Source organism: Sminthopsis crassicaudata, chromosome 1 (assembly GCF_048593235.1).
Source record: "Sminthopsis crassicaudata isolate SCR6 chromosome 1, ASM4859323v1, whole genome shotgun sequence".
In the NCBI taxonomy this organism is placed as follows: domain Eukaryota; kingdom Metazoa; phylum Chordata; class Mammalia; order Dasyuromorphia; family Dasyuridae; genus Sminthopsis; species Sminthopsis crassicaudata.
The window spans coordinates 623,260,585-623,277,528 of NC_133617.1; the positions used below are offsets into that span (position 1 = coordinate 623,260,585).

Consider the following 16,944-nt stretch of genomic DNA (forward strand, 5'->3'; position numbering starts at 1 on the left):
TTTTGAAGGTAGTCTCAGTCAACCATATGATCAATTCTGAAGGATATGGTTTTTTTTTCGTTTGTTTTGTTTTTTTCCAAGAATGGGATTCAGGCCACTTCCAATGGACTTGTGATGGAGAGAGTCATTTGCACCCAGAAAGGACTGTGGGGATTGAGTATGGATTACAACACAGTATTTTCACTTTTTTTGGTTGTTGCTGCTTGCTTTGTTTTCTTTTTCATTTTTTTTCCCTTTTTGATCTGATTTTTTTTTTTTTTTTGTGCAGCATGGTAATTGTGGAAATATATATAGAAGAACTTCACATGTTTGGATTACTCGCTGTCTGGGGGAGCGGTGGAGGGAAGGGAGGGAGAAAAAAAGTTGGAACACAAGGTTTTTCAAGGGTGAATGTTGAAAACTATGCATATATTTTGAAAATAAAACCTTTTTTTTTTTTTTTAAAGTCAATCAATAAAACATTTATCAAATCCCCAAGATGTACCAAGTGCTAGGCATACAAATAAAAATTAAAAAAATAAAAAGAATCCCAATCCTCAAGGAATTTACAACTAATGGAGAAACACAAAAGCTTTTTTTTTTTTTTTTTTTTTTTTCAGGCAAAAAGGGTGGGGAAAATGAGAGTGGAAACACCTAGTGTAGAGATGTGACAAAGCAGTCTAAAAGCTGTATAGCTAATAGGAAATGGAGACAAGATTGCTAAGCTCCTTTCTTAAAGAACCCATGGCCTTGCCCTTGGTAAGTACTACTCCTTGCTCTGCCCATTGGACTGATTGTTCCCATGAGTGATATGAACCTACCCTTTAGGCATCTAGATACTATGGTTCTCCACTGCACTTGACCATTTTTGATGCAATCAGTAAAGTAGGACTCCAGGATTGATGACAGACCCATGTAGCAATGGGTGTGGACAGATTACTTTGGACACATCAATTCCAGTAGGTTAGTCAGTCACTATTCATGCAGTTTATTTACTTTTCTAGGTCTATACTTTTCTTGTACCATTTCCATATAATAACTGATGGTGAGCCCTCCAAGGCCATGCAATTTGATATTGGGCAAGAACCCATTGGAAAATGGTGATCTTACGTTTCAGTGTACCTGAAATGTTCTCTCTCAAGTCTCTCTATTTCAGTGAGGCCACAGGAACAGGTTAATATTGCTTCTCAAAAAGGTATAATCAACTACTTCCACATAAATCCAAAACCCAAGGAATCTTTCTGCCACATTCTATAGTCTCTTGCCACTAGACTAGGTGATTCTTAGTGTTCAATGGCATCAATATATAACAAGGTTCCAAATAGAATAACTTTTAGGATCACCTATGTGATTGCTTCCAACATAACATGCCTATATTCCCCAATTAATTTGTGTAGCATGGCAAGTCATAACGAAGAGGAGCCTCATAATGAGCCTTAAGTGTAAGATATATTCCTGCTGGTAACCAAAAAGTAGAAAGCCTGAGTCTCTTTCTTGGCTTTTGAGGGTGTTCAAGGCCAGAAAAAACTACATTTGATAAATGAATATCAATATTAAACATGTATCTATCAAATGACATAGCATCTAAATTATTATTTTTTCAATTTTTAAAGCTTTTTATTTTGAAAACATATGCACGGATAATTTGTCAACATTGACTCTTGCACAGCCTTGAGTTTCAGATTTTCCCCTCTTCCCCCGACTCCCTCCCTTGATGGCAAGCAATCATGTTAAACATGTTAAAATATGTTAAAACCAATATGTGTAAACATATATAATTCTCTCACTGCACAAGAAAAATCAGATCAAAAAGGAAAGTAAATTAGTGAAAAAACAAAATGCAAGCAAACAGCAGCAGAAAGTGAGAATGTTATGTTGTGATCCATATTCAGTAACCACAGTCTTCTCTCTGTGTAAATGGCTCTCTTTGTCACAAGATCTCTGGAACTGGTATCAATTATCTCATTGTTATAAAGAGTCATATTCATCAGAATTGATCGTTTTATAATATCAATAGCATCTAAATTTTTTTTATAGCTTTTTATTTACAAGATATATGAATGGGTAATTTTTCATGATTGACAACTGCAAAACCTTTTGTTCCGACTTTTCCCCTCCTTCCCCCCACCTCTTTCTCCAGATGGCAACTTGATCAATACATGTTAAATATGTTAAAGTATAAGTTAAATACAATATGTGTATACATATCCATACAGTTATTTTACTGTACAAAAAGAATCGGATTTTGAAATAGTGTATGTACAATTAGCCTGTGAAGGAAATCGAAAATGCAGGTGGACAAAAATAGAGGGATTGGGAATTCTTTTTAGTGGTTCATAGTCATCTCCCAAAGTTCTTTCGCTGGGTATAGCTGGTTCAGTTCATTACTGTTCTGTTGGAATTGATTTGGTTCATCTCATTGTTGACAATCACCACATCCATCAGAATTGGTCATCATATAGTATTGTTGTTGAAGTATATAATGATCTCCTGGTCCTGCTCATTTCACTCATCATCAGTTCATGTAAGTCTCTCCAGGCCTTCCTGAAATCATCCTGTGGGTCATTTCTTACGGAGCAATAATATTCCATAATCATATACCACAATTTATTCAGACATTCTCCAACTGATGGGCATCCACTCAGTTTCCAGTTTCTAGCCACTACAAAGAGGGCTGCCACAAACATTCTTACACATACAGGTCCCTTTTACTTCTTTAAAATCTCTTTGGTATATAAGCCCAGTGGTAACACTGCTGGATCAAAGGGTATGTACAGTTTGATAACTTTTTGAGCAAAGTTCCAAATCATGCTCCAGAATAGCTGTATTCACAATTCCACCAATAATGTATCAATGTCCCAGTTTTCCCACATCCCCTCCAACATTCTGCATTATCTTTCCCTATCATTCTAGCCAATCTTGACAGGTGTGAAGTGGTATCTCAGAGTTGTCTTAATTTATATTTGTCTGATTAATTATGACTTGGAGCATCTTTCATATGGCTAGAAATAGTTTCAATTTCTTTGTCTGAGAATTGTCTGTTCACATCCTTTGACCATTTATCAATTGGAGAATGGCTTGATTTCTTATAGAGTCAATTCTCTATATATTTTGGAAATGAGGCCTTTATCAGAACTTTTAACTGTAAAAATGTTTTCCCAGTTTATTGGATAGCATTTAAATTCTTTAAAACATTTTTTATTAATTATAGTTTTTATTTACCAGATATATGCATGGGTAATTTTACAGCATTGACAATTGCCAAACCTTTTGTTCCAATTTTTCCTGTCCATCTCTCCCCACCCAGATGGCAGGTTGAACAATACATGTTAAATGTGTTAAAGTATAAATTAAATACACTATATGTATACATGTCCAAACAGTTGTTTTGCTGTACAAAAAGAATCAGACTTTGAAATGGTATACAATTAGCCTGTGCAGGAAATCAAAAATGCAGGCAGACAAAAATAGAGGGATTGGGAAGTCTATGTAGTGGTTCATAGTCAACTCCCAGAGTTCTTTCACTGGGTGTAGCTGGTTCAGTTCTTTACTGCTCTGTTGTAATTGATTTGCTTTATCTCATTGTTGAAGATGACCACATCCATCTGAATTGGTCATCATATAGTATTGTTGTTGAAGTATATAATGATCTCTTGGTCCTAGCATCTAAATTCTTAAAGAAAAGGTAAATAAGTTATAATAATATATGTAAAACTATTAATAATGTTTTTTTTTGTCAGATCTAAATAAATAGAAGCAAAAATAAGAATGAAGTTAAAGATTTGAATAGAATTTTAGAAAAGTTAGATATGCTTGACTTTGGAGAATATTAAATGGGACTAGAAAGGGATATACCTATTTTCTGCTGTGAATGGCACATTGATAAAAAATGGCCATTTTTTTGGGTACAAAAAGCTCACAAACATGCAGAAAAACAGAAATAGTAAATGCATCTTTTGTAACACAATATTACATTCAATAAAAAATATTTGAAGCAAAAGTAAAAATTGGAATTACATAACTTAGTAGGTCAAAGAACAATGAAGGGAAGGGAAGGGAGGACTGGTTACCATATTTGACAAAGAAAAAATTTTCAGCCTACTTTTCTATGCTTATTTCACATTATTTTTCTTCATGACACCTTATATAATCCAGTCCAACTGACCTACTTGCTGTTTTCTGTACATGACATTCCATCTTCTGCCTCCATCCTTTTGTTCTCTTAACAGACTCCTTAGTTAACCTTGGGAACTCAGTTCTTCAATAACCCCCTCCTCAATTTACTCATTTTTTCTCATTCAAAGAATAAAACTTCTCCATAAGATTGTAAGCTCTATGAGGGCAAGAATTGTTCAATTTCTTTCTGTCTCACCCATAGAACAGAGGCCGAGCGTAACAGGAAATTTTGGAATTCTATTCATATTGTTTCCCCATAGACAAACATCTTCAGGGCAAGGGCTACTATTTCTACTTTGTATCATGTTATGGTAATTTTCCAGCAACAATATCTACCTAGCTTCAAGGCTGTTGCTTGTTACCTGTCACAGAGGTCCCCTCCCCCCTCCCACGCAAAATAAAGTACACTAAAGCCTGTAATAATACTTGTACTTGGAATAATAATTTTAGATTCATAAATTTGTATTTCATATATCTAGATGCGAGAAATTTATACTTATGTTTGGTGTTTTATATTTACATATATGTGCGAGACATTTACAGATATATTTTATATTTACATAAACCTTATCTATTAATTAAGTTTTCAAGAACTTTACAAACATTTTCATTTTATTAGGTGCTATTATTCTCCTTTTTCTACAAGTGAGGAAACTGAGGTAGGCAGCGGTTAAGTGACTTGTCCAGGATCACGTCGAAAAGGAAGTCTCTAAAGCCACCTCGGAATGCAGGTGTTCCAGATTTCAGGCTCTGGGCACAATGGTGCCCTCTAGCGGCCTTTGGAGGCACCGGGATTCGTGCCCGGCGCCTTTCGAATCTTTGCTCGCGCTCATCGCCTGCCCCGGAACCCACCTCACCGGCCGCCACATTCCGGAGACCCGACCCCCTAACCCGCTCCTTTCCCTTCCTTTCCCCTATCTCCTTCCTTCTTTCCCTTCCCCTCCCCCCCTCCTCTCCTCTGCCATTTTCTTTCTTTCTCTCGCAATTTACACAGATTTCAGCCCCATTTCATTCAATTCTCGGCATTCCCCGCCAAAATTACCGCCCTCTTCCACTCCGCCCCTTCCTCTTTCCTAGCCTCCTCTCCTCTTTCTTCCGGCAACGGAAGCTGCAAGAGGCGGGACTAAGGAACCAGAAATGCGTCACTGTCGGGCGCCGCGGCGCGCTTTTGATCAGCGCCTCTGGGCTGCACACCTCCTCTGGGCTTTCCTCTCGCTTTCCTCTCTTTCTTTTTACATCTTCTGCAGATTTTTCTCGCCTGGGCTGTGACGGCGGCCACGCTGGTGCCGGACGGTTCGCTGGCGATGCCGTCCTCTCTCGTGGGCCCAGCGGCCGCGGCGGTCACGCCTTCGGCGGTCGCGGCCCTACAGGAGGCTCTGGAGAACGCAGGGCGGCTCATCGACCGCCAAGTGCAGGATGACCGCCTCTATCCCGACCTGTCGGAGCTGCTCATGGTGCCGGCCCCAAGTGAGACACGTTTGCTTTCCTTTCACCCGCTCTCCAATCTCTCCTTCTCTTAACTCTTCTAGCATCTACCCCAACCTCGTGATGTAATCCATTGTCATTATCATTAACCTAATAGTAGCAAAAGCATTATGGAGGGGTATCTTATTTTTAATATTTTATATTTTAAAAATTACTTGTTATGAATTGAACAAATGCAAACATTTCAAAATAAAGAACAGAAAAAAAAGGATTGTATGTGATGCCATCATTCAATTACATAGTAATTGACACTCCTTATTTTTCTTATTTTTTGACATTACTGTCATTACCCTATATTCTCCTGATTATTCCCTCTTCTAGGGGGAAAAAAACCAAAAACCAGAAAACTTGCATTAAATAAGTATAATCGAGTAAAACAAATTAATGGCCATTACAAAAAAAAAAAAATCTCTCAATTAACATATCAGTCCATCACCTCTCTGTCAAAAGATAGCCTCTCAGTCCTTCGTGTTTGTCTTCTGGAATCTTTCTGTCATTATATCGAGTTCTTAAGTCTTTCAAAGTTGTTTTGTTGCTATTGTATAAATTGTTCTTTTGATTCTGCTCATCTCATAGCACAAGAGTACACTATTATAAATACTTTTAGGTATAAATCCTCTCCCTTTATCTTATATCTGTTGAGATCTCTATTGCAAAAGAATGACATGTTCTATGAAGAAAAAATGAAGTTAATTTTAAAAAATACAAAGTTTATCTTTATATTTTGTTTGAAAAATCCCAAAGCATCCAAAACCGCATAGTTCTTTCCACTGAAGAGTTTATTATATATTTGGGGGAGATAATAAGACAATGCAAATAAAATATAACCATACTTTGGTACTTCATAAATAATTTTAGAACATAAACATAGGCAAATAGTGGGTTTTGTCAGGAAAGCTTCTGATAGTTTTAGCTTCCTGATTTTAGATCCAGGTATTTTATTTGCTGACATTGACTTATTATATAAGATAAGCAAGACTTCAGGAAACTAATCTAGTCTTGCTACCCCATGAGCCACTAGAGGCCATAGTTTTAAAAAATTAATACCCCAAATTATCTTTTGCTGCTTATTTTGAACAAATTATTTTCTTTTTTTGTAGGTAGTCCCACAGTTTCAGGCATGTCAGACATGGATTATCCTCTACAAGGACCTGGTTTGCTCTCAGTACCCAATCTTCCAGAGATCAGTTCCATTCGAAGAGTTCCTCTCCCTCCTGAGCTAGTTGAACAATTTGGCCGTATCCTATATTTATTTATTTTGTGGTGGTTTGTATGTGGGCGCGTGCGCGCGTTTGTGTGTGTGTGTGTGTGTGTGTGTGTGTGTGTGTGTGTGTGTGTGTGTGTGTGTGAGAGAGAGAGAGAGAGAGAGAATTCAAAACTTTTTATTTAGATTGTAGTCACTATTTTTTGTTTATTTTTTATCATAGAAATATTCTGGTTACGCTCAAAAGTCAATGCAGTATATCATGTACAGAAAATTAATTCCTAAAAAAAATTATGATGAATTAAAATTTTGTAAATTGTGTAATTTAAAATTTATCAAATCAATATTTGAAGGAATCTGTAGTAAATCATTTTGTAATATAAACATTTTACCCCTAATTTAGTTCTTTTGTAAATTAGTATGCTCTTGTTTAAGCAGTCCTCATAGTTATTCTTGGATTCAGTTCTGTGATTATCCTTCCTGCTCTAGGGAATGGGAGAGATGTCAAGAGTGGGGTGTCTTTTGGATTTGTGGAGGATAACTATATGTTAAGTAGGATAATGAAGAACATGTTTAGAAGATTTCCTAAATTTTAATTTTGAAAAGTGCAGTACACTTGTATCATTTTTCTATAATATAGATGATTTACATTTGGCTTGTTTTTTATAAGAGGGTGTGTGTGTGTGTGTGTGTGTGTGTGTGTGTGTGTGTGTGTGTGTGTGTGTGTGTGTGTGTGTGGACAGCCTTTGATAAAGAGATTAAGGAATTAAATAATTTAACTTAATTGGATGTTTAAAAGGAAAAAGGAATTTATATTCTAAAACATTGACAGTATCAGTCAGATAATGAAAAGGAAATACAAATGGACTAAAAATAGAACATAAATAGAAAAGTGCAAGATTTATTTCTTCCAAAATATCCAGTCTTGAGTCTCACTTCTAAAATAACATTTTATTGTGTTTTTAATTATTTTAAATAACATTTTATTTTATGTTATTTTAAATAACATTTTATTGTATATTTTATTATTTTATTGTACTGTGTGCCTAAAAATAACATTTTATGTATTTTATTTTCTCACATTCTCACTTATCTCAAATTTTACATTTGCATTTAACACAATTGAAGTGCTTGACTTAAAATCAGAATTATCTTATGGATCTCATTTTTACATTTCCTACTCCTATTAATTTATATATGTACATATTTACATATAAATATATACATTTTTTGTCTTTATATGTTCCTGTTAATAAAGACTTAAACTATTTTGGGATCTTTACAGACTCAGAGATTAATTATCCTAAACTGTAGTTACATAGCTAGTAACATAGTTTGGACTTATAATTCTTTCTGATTACAAGTTGAATGTTCTTTCTACTCATCTGTTCTACCTCTCTGTGAAATTGACACCTTGACTTCCAAGTGCCATACATAGTTGTATACAATCAGTGTGAACAACAAATCTAATTGAAGTGGTTGAAGTTATTTTAATTTTTCAGTCATAATTCTTTTAAAATATGGTAGTTAGAGCCCAAAGGAAATATGCAGTACAAATTAAAATAAAACCACCAATACAAGCAGATTCATTATCTGCATTAATCACTACCTTTTTGTATATAATTTTTGTCTCCTTTTTTCATGAACAGTTTTTCTTATATTAAGTTTTCATATTAAAATTCTGTATGATACATTTTTAGTTAATATTGTTGATTTGGTAGTTAACAAAAGTAAATTATCACAAAGTAGTTATATGTTGCTTGCTCGACAGGATCAATATTTTTTCTTTTTTAAAATTCTTTATTGAAGATGAAATCTACTGATACTTCATAAATTATTCTGCATGGGACTTGGAGATGTTATAGCTTATTTAAACAACTTTTTAAAATTTCTAAAACAGATCTGAGCTGAGATCAAAACATTTAAACCTTAATCTAAATGCTTCAGATATGCAGTGTAACTGTATGATGGGAGTATTCCCTGAAATCGGGAGGGCATGGCTCACTATTGACAGTGACATATTTATGTGGAACTATGAAGATGGGTATGTATGTTTTAAATATATAAGAAAAATGATATTCCTATGACCTTCAGTCTAGGAATTTAATATCTACGATATATTTTTGTTCTTTAAGTGCAATATTTCTCAAACTATTTCTAATAATCTATGAGAGTAGTTAAGAAGCTCCTTTTGAAAAACTTAACTCTTTGGTTTTCTATTCAGGCATCAGTTCATACTTTGTCCAGCAGCGTCTTTTTTAAACAGATCAAGCTATCCAAGGTCTTCTAAATTCTAAGACAAACAAGATGATTGTGTTTATGTGTAAAATCTGTAGTAAACTAGAATTTATGTACTATATCTAAATTTTCTTATGCATTGGGACTTCTTGTTTAATCAGTATTTGTACAGTATTTTAATAATCATTTTACAGTTTTGAAACCCTTACAATTTTAAGTTATTGTAAAGGTAGCTAACTATGTTGTTACTTTTGTGTCATTCATAGGCACAGAAAATAGAATCTTGACTCTATTATCTAGAGTTAATACCACATTACATTGTTTTATTTTGTTTTGCTGAGGCAGTTGGGGTTAAGTGATTTGCACACAACTAGGAAGTATTAAGTATCGACACCAGATTTCAACTCAGGTTCTCCTGACTTCAGGGCTGGTGCTCTATCCACTGCCCCACCTGTCTGCCCCTACCACATTACATTGTAATAAAAATTAGTTTACCTTTAGTTAATTTTGACATAATCATAGAACTTACAGGTCTAACAAGGACCTTAGTTGATGCTATAATTCAACTCCCTCATTAAAAATGAAGGAAATTGAGGAACAAAAATCTGCCTAGAACTAGGCACTAAAAAAAGCATAATTTGAATATAGTTCCACCTTGAAGAATTGGAAAAGACTGATTACATACAGGCAAAACATTTGAAATAAGTAAAAGACAATTTCTTTATGATGCGGAACCTAGGAAATATTTCATGTTCAATGTAGATATATAATTTATAAGTAATTTCTTGGATTTTTATCATTTTGTTGTTGGCAGATTAAATTCAATCCAGTGTTAATCCTTTAATATTTAGCTATGAAGTTGGATGAATATGTAAGTTTTTAAGTTCACTGTAGTGCTAATTGGTGGGATAAACACCAAAGACATGGTCCTACTTTGTATGCTAGTAACATTTATTATTACTGACATTTAATGTCATCATACATTTACCATTTCTTCTTTCTTGCCCTCCATCTCTTACCCTGTCATTTCCAACACTCTCACATTCTAACAGCCACATCTGGAACACTGTGGTGACTAATATATCCACAAATATTGTTGTATATTATATGTGTTTCTAATGTTTTCCTATGGGTATTTAAATGTAATATGTCAAAACATTTCTTTGGAAACTATTTCTTAAGCTTTTACTTTTCAAACCACCTTTATTTTCAACCTTCACCTTTGCAAAACCTTGTGTTCCAATTTTTTTCTTCCTTCCCTTCATCTCCTCTCTCAGACATACAGCAAGTAATCCAATATGTTAAATCTGTGCAATTCTAATATATATATATATATATATATATATATATATTTTCACACTTATGCTGCACAAGAAAAATCAGATGAAAAGGAAAACAAAAATCAAGCAAGCAACAACAAGAAAAAAATAAAAAGACTGTTGTGATCCACATTCAGCTCCCACAGGTCTCTGGGTGCAGATGGCTTTCTCCATTACAAGTTCATCGGAACTGACCTGAATCTGGGGAAACTATACAACTCTTTATTATAGATTGTTTTTTGAAACAATGTACTTTTCAGAAGCCTAATGCAAGATTTATACATTTAAATACAAGTTGGAAATTCACAGATGCCTGTTTATTTTGTTGTTCTGTATAAATTTTTGGTTGTGTCTGACTGTGTTTCCATTTAGAATTTGGCATAGATTTGCCATTTCCAAATGAGGGAAATAAGGGTAAGTAACTCAGTATGGTCTGAGACCATATATAGAAACTCAGAAAGATGAATCTTGTGGACTCCAATACTTTATCTACTGTACCATCTAGCTGCCCATTGCTATAAATATTCATATTACTCTTATTTTTGTTATTAAAATTAGCAATTAAAGATCTACTTGGCAAACCATTTAAATATTGAGAGAGTTATGTTATTCATATTTACATAACTTTTCTTTCAACTCTTGGCAGAGGGGACCTTGCTTACTTTGATGGACTTAGTGAAACTATTCTTGCTGTGGGTCTTGTCAAGCCAAAACCTGGTAAGAAAATAGAATATGGTAATGAGAGAGAGAATGTGTGTGTGTTGTGACTGCAGATGGTCAGAATCTATATGCAAATACTTTTAAGTGAGCTGGATTTTCTTTTAAATCCTTGTTCTTGGATTACACTGATTAAAATTAAAAATAATTTGGACATAAGACTTCTTCAATATAAGTGAAAAAAACTTTTTAAATTTTAACAAATAACTTTTTTTTAATGTGAAATGTTTAAATTGGTTCCTCTTTCATTATGGTATCTAAAAGTTTTCATTTAAAATTAATAGGAAGTGTCAGTATTTTAGATTTCTGTTTGATATAATTTTCCAGTATTTAAAAAAATATTGTTAAATGTGCCATTGTTTTCAATGGCTACATTGTTCGAGTATTTTGATCCCTGGTCTTGAGATGAGATTCACAAAATCTTCAGTCTTTTTACTTAATGCCATTTAACCTGACTTCCTCCTAAATTCCTTTATAGTTGGGAACATATAAGAATTTAAGGGCATAAGAACTTTATCTCGGTATTCTTCATCTACCCAAGGTGCTAATTATCATCGAAGTAACTATAATTTACCTGAAAAGAGTTTATTTTAAGGAGGGAAAAAACCCAAAGCCCTTCCAAAAAAACCCTGACTTCACTATTTTAGGGATTGAAGTCATTTTTCTGGATCAATCATAATGTATGTTTACTCTATGTAACTTTTCCCACCGATACCTACCCAGTAAATTTAATTTAATTTTTAAAAATACAAATTATTTTTAAATTACCAGGAAATCCCATGTTTTTGTATTTGTGATCTTTGATGTGCAATCTTCATTCTGAATGTTAGTGATGGCAAAGATTCTCTCCCAATATTTGCTTTTCAACTCTGAGGTAGATTATTTGTGATCTCAGGTTATTATAATATTCAAACATTGCGTGTTATAAGTAATGCATATTTTAAGTCAAACCTAATTGGATTCAGATAATATGAGATTTACTTACTATACATCATATAGGTGTCATATATGTTTTTTTTTTTTTGTTTTTTTTTTGTTTTTTTTTTTTTTTATTAAACCAATGCTGTTCCTTCTTAAAAAAAAAACAAACAAACCAACAAAAAAACTCTATCTGTATTTCTTAAAAGGTATTTTTCAGCCTCATGTAAGACATCTCCTGGTTCTGGCCACCCCTGTAGATATAGTGATTCTAGGACTCAGCTATGCTAATTTGCAAACAGGTATGTGTATAAATTTATGTGTCTTAAATGAAAATATTTTTAATTGTTTCATATTTTATTTGTTTCATATTTGAACCTAATCTACCTGACAATATTAACTCTATTAGCACTTAATTGGAAAAAGTATAACATTTCCTCATATGTTTGTATTAATATATCCTAATTTCTCTACCAAACATGTAAATATGCTGATTTGTTCAGAATTTTGTGTTAGAGTTATGGTCCAAGTTGTAATACTTGTTTTAGAGGCAAGATTTTATACTTTAAATAGACACTTGTTTGAAAGAAAGGATCATTTTAGAAGTTTATTTTAGATGACCAATATAACAGTTGTACTTCTATGCTTCCATCCATTTAGCCCATCTCACATTTTTTCCAGATTTGTCTGGCATGTCCTTAAAAGATTTTTTCAAATGTCTTTAAATACTGTTCTACTTGAATATCAAGTATTTAATAAAAAAAATTCTCATTCAATACCATAAAAATATTAATCTGCCTAGCATATTTTTAAGTACAAATTACAAAATTAAATCTATCTATAATGAAATCCTTTATTCATGACAATATATGATTGCTTTAAAATCAAAAAAGCCAAGTGGATACTTCTCTTAGAATTGTGTAATATTTCATTGTTTCTTGACTTAAACTAGGTGTTGGAGTCCTTAATGACAGTATGTCTGGTGGAATGCAATTACTTCCAGACCCTTTGTATTCATTACCAACTGACAATACTTATCTTCTGACTATTACTTCTACGGATAATGGTAGAATTTTCTTGGCTGGAAAGGATGGCTGTTTATATGAAGTAGCATACCAAGTAAGTATTCAATTTGTTGGAAATAGACATAATTGTCGATCTCTTGGTGAAGGTGAAGATAAGATCCTTTTTGGAGACATTTTAGTTTGAAAATTATAGCAATCATGAAAATGGGAAATGTTCTAGAATTAATATTTTACATTAGAGAAAGAATATAGAAAGATGTGCTTAGGAAAGTTTCATTTTATTTAGGTTGGTAAAAGATAAAAATCTTGAGGACAAATAAATTTTTTAAAAATAAAATCTTATGAATATGGATCACAGCATAGTATTTTCATTTTTTTTTGTTTGCTTGCTTGTTTTTTTCTTCCTTTTCCCCCTTTTGATCTGATTTTTCTTGTGCAGCATGATAAATGTGGAAATATGCATAGAAAAATTGCACATATTTAACTTTGTTAGATTATTTGTTGTTGGGGGGAGGGAGAAATGATTTGAAACACAAAGTTTTGCAAGGGTAAATGTTGAAAATTATCTTTGCATGTATTTTTAAAAAATAAAAAAATATTATTAAACAAAAAAAGAAATTGGGCAAGTAATTTCACTTTTCTACTTTGCTTTCCTCATTTCTTGAATGGGGGTAGGGACTTGGAGTAGATGGCCTCTAAAATCCTCTCTATTCTAAGGCTTACAAAGCATTTTTTACATATTAATCATTGCATTAGATATAGGCAACAATCCTTTCAGATGATCCTACAATTTATGATCTCTATTTTAATGATGATAAAACTTCAAATAAGAGGTTGTTACTTCTCTCTTTTTTTTTTTTTCTTCTTCCCTCAGGCAATTGGGGTTAAGTGACTTGCCCAGGGTCCCTTGTTAAGTGTCTGAGTTCAAATTTGAACTCAGGTCCTTCTGACTTCAGGGTTGTGCTCTATCCACCATACCACCTACCTGCCCTGGTTAAGTTACTTCTTTATGGTCACCTAGCTAATGCCTTTAATGCTAATGTTAGAGGTATACATATCCACAGGACAAGTAGTATTTTTCAGGTTCCTTGTTTACAGCTACTTCTTAATAGTTGGAAACCATTCTTTCTAGATGTTATTGGTATATAGAGATTCTCTTTAGAAATTATAGGATTCAGCATGACTAATGTGGAAATATACTTAATATGCTTCTGTTTGTGTAATCTATATCATTGTTTGCGTGCATTGTGGGAACAGTGAAGGGAGGGAGGTAGAAAAATTTTAGAACTCAAAATCTTATAAAAGTGAATCTTGAAAACATAGAAATAAAGCTGCAAATTTTCTATTTATTTATTTATTTATTTTTAGCAAAAGGGAATTCTGCCCCATCATAACTTTCCTTTAGTTTTTTCAAATTCCATTGACCTGACTTTCTTGACTCTTAGGTTATTTTCTCAGTTAGGGGAAATATATTTGAGAAATCAAAATGAGAATTGCTTTGTTAGCAGATATGGGAATTATTCTTTCAATTAATTCATTGTATTGATTAAGCTTCTACTATATCAGGCACTATGCTAAGCATTAAAGATACCACGAGACAAAAGACAGACTCCCTCGAGGGACTTGCAATCATTAAATCTAAATTCAAATTAGTTAATAATTATGATTCATCTTCTTCAGTGATAGATTGTATTTTCTCAAAAATTGCAGAAGTTAGTTAAATAAAATCTCTCCTTGTCTTATCTTCATTGATCTGGCAGAATTACAAAATGTTTGAATTATGAGGAACTTAAAAGTTTATCTGACCCACCCCCTTAATTTTATCTGTTTGTCTTCTTTTTATAAAATGATTTTATAGATGGCACTTGTTTTTTTGGATTATAGTAATTTCCATCTCCATAGAACCCTTCCTTGTACCAGAAAAAAAAAAAAAAAAAAGCTGACTACCATATAGAGGAAAGTGTTTCACATGTGCTCTGAGAACAGTTTGATTCATTGGAATCTCTTCTATTACTCTTTTTATTTATGTCTTATAGTCACGGATATTCTTCTGTTTCTACTTTCTTTACTCTCTTGGTTCATATATTTTCTCATGTTTTTCTGAACTCCTTCCTCTTACTGTTTTCTAATGATAAAATCACTTATCTTGATAATACTACAATTTGTTCAATTCTCCAATTTGATGGGAACCTACAATGTTTCAAACTTTTTGCTATTGTAAAAAGTCTTACAGTAAATATTTTTCAATTAAATATAGATATTTCTTTCTTTGACTTTCCATCAGATATATGCCCATCAGATTAGAGGATATATAAATATGACTTTTCTAACTTCAAATTATTTCCAGCTTTGTTAGTTGGGTCAATTCACAGCTTCACCAATAAATTTTTAGTGTGCTTGGCTTCCTGAATTTTATCCAACATTAACTGTTGCTGCCTTTTCTCACATCTTTGCTAGTTTGGGCATAAGACATAAATTTAAGTAAGTAAGCAAAAAAGTTTTGCTCTTTAAGGAAGAAGGAAAAAAATCAGGAAAGTGGATCAGTGCATTGAAAAATTCTGTATGATAATATATGTAATGTTTCATTTGTGAATACTCTCCCCCCCCCCAACCTCTCAGATCTTTAAAAGGAATGTGCATGTAGGGGATGCGGTTGTAACTACACATCTCCTCTTTGGATCCTAATTTAATCTTTCTAATTGGCAACATTTTGGGGGGGATGGGGGCTTGGTTCTGTCTACTTATAATGTTCTAGCCATTGTATATATTGTTTACTTGCCTCTTCTTACTTCACTTTGTTTGATTTCATGCAGATCTTTTTGTGCTTTTCTCTATTCATTGTCTTATAACACAATAATGCTATCACATTCATGTACCACAGTTCAGTCATACTCCAGTGAATGGGCATATCCACTTTGTTTTCACTTCTTTTCTAAGATTAAAAAGTAGTGCTATAAATAGTTTGATGCATATAGAACCTTTTTTTTTTTTTTATCAGTGACTTTGGTATATATGCTTGGTAAGGAAATTTATAGATCAAAGTATATGAACATTTTAGTTACTTTATTAACACAATTCCAAATTGCTTTCCAGAATAGTTGTGCTAATTCACATGTCCCAATGTGCTGATCTTTCCACAACATTGTTGCATTTAAAAAAAAAAAATAACTTGTGGTTACTATTTATCCTTACTACTTATTGAAGGATAGTTTTTGGCCTTAATGTAATTGTATCAACTTGCTATATTGTTTGGATACCAAATTTTTATAAGAGGTATTTGACAGTTTCTCATACTAGCAGAATTGATTTGTCTTATCTAAAGCTTTTGATTAGAAAATTTAAGTTGTCTCTTTCATCTTTTAAAAATCTCCTTTCCCTTTAATGCTTAAAAATTTTCCCACTGGTGCAGCTCCGTGGCACAGTGGATAGAGCACCAGCCCTGAAGCCAGAAGGACCTGAGTTCAAATTTGGCCACAGATAATTCCTAGCTGTGTGATCCTGGGCAAATCACTTAACCCCAATTGCTTCAGTTAAAAAAAAAAAAAATCTCCCACTAAACTGTATATGTGAAAAATTCTTTATTTTTACAGAAGAATTTGAGATACAAAAAATGATTCTATATTTAGTGTGATAACTAGAACACAGATCCATTCATGCTTTTTAGGGCTTTTTACATTTTTATTTTGCAATGTACAATTTCCTCACAGAAAACCCACTAGTTATGGAAAATAATCATAATCAAATGGTTCAGAAGTGTAACACTTTTTTACAATATCCAGCATGTTGACCTTCAACAATATTGACTGATGAAAAGTTAAAGTATAGAACACATATGCAATTTTCCCCACAATATTTCTGTATTTGAAAAACTCTGCTTTGCTCA

The 16,944-nt window shown here is 33.1% G+C and overlaps 1 protein-coding gene across 2 annotated transcripts in view; it reads left to right on the plus strand.

Annotated features, from left to right (window-relative positions):
• Positions 1-5,055: 5,055 nt before the first annotated feature.
• Positions 5,056-16,944, plus strand: part of NUP155 (nucleoporin 155) — a 45,796-nt gene continuing 33,907 nt past the window's right edge. For both annotated transcript variants that reach the window (XM_074282630.1, XM_074282631.1), the window contains exons 1-6: positions 5,056-5,622; positions 6,741-6,878; positions 8,792-8,888; positions 11,048-11,118; positions 12,246-12,338; positions 12,989-13,155. In XM_074282630.1, the coding sequence (XP_074138731.1) occupies positions 5,460-5,622; positions 6,741-6,878; positions 8,792-8,888; positions 11,048-11,118; positions 12,246-12,338; positions 12,989-13,155 (729 nt within the window). In that variant the 5' untranslated portion in view covers positions 5,056-5,459. The remainder of the gene's footprint in view (positions 5,623-6,740; positions 6,879-8,791; positions 8,889-11,047; positions 11,119-12,245; positions 12,339-12,988; positions 13,156-16,944) is intronic.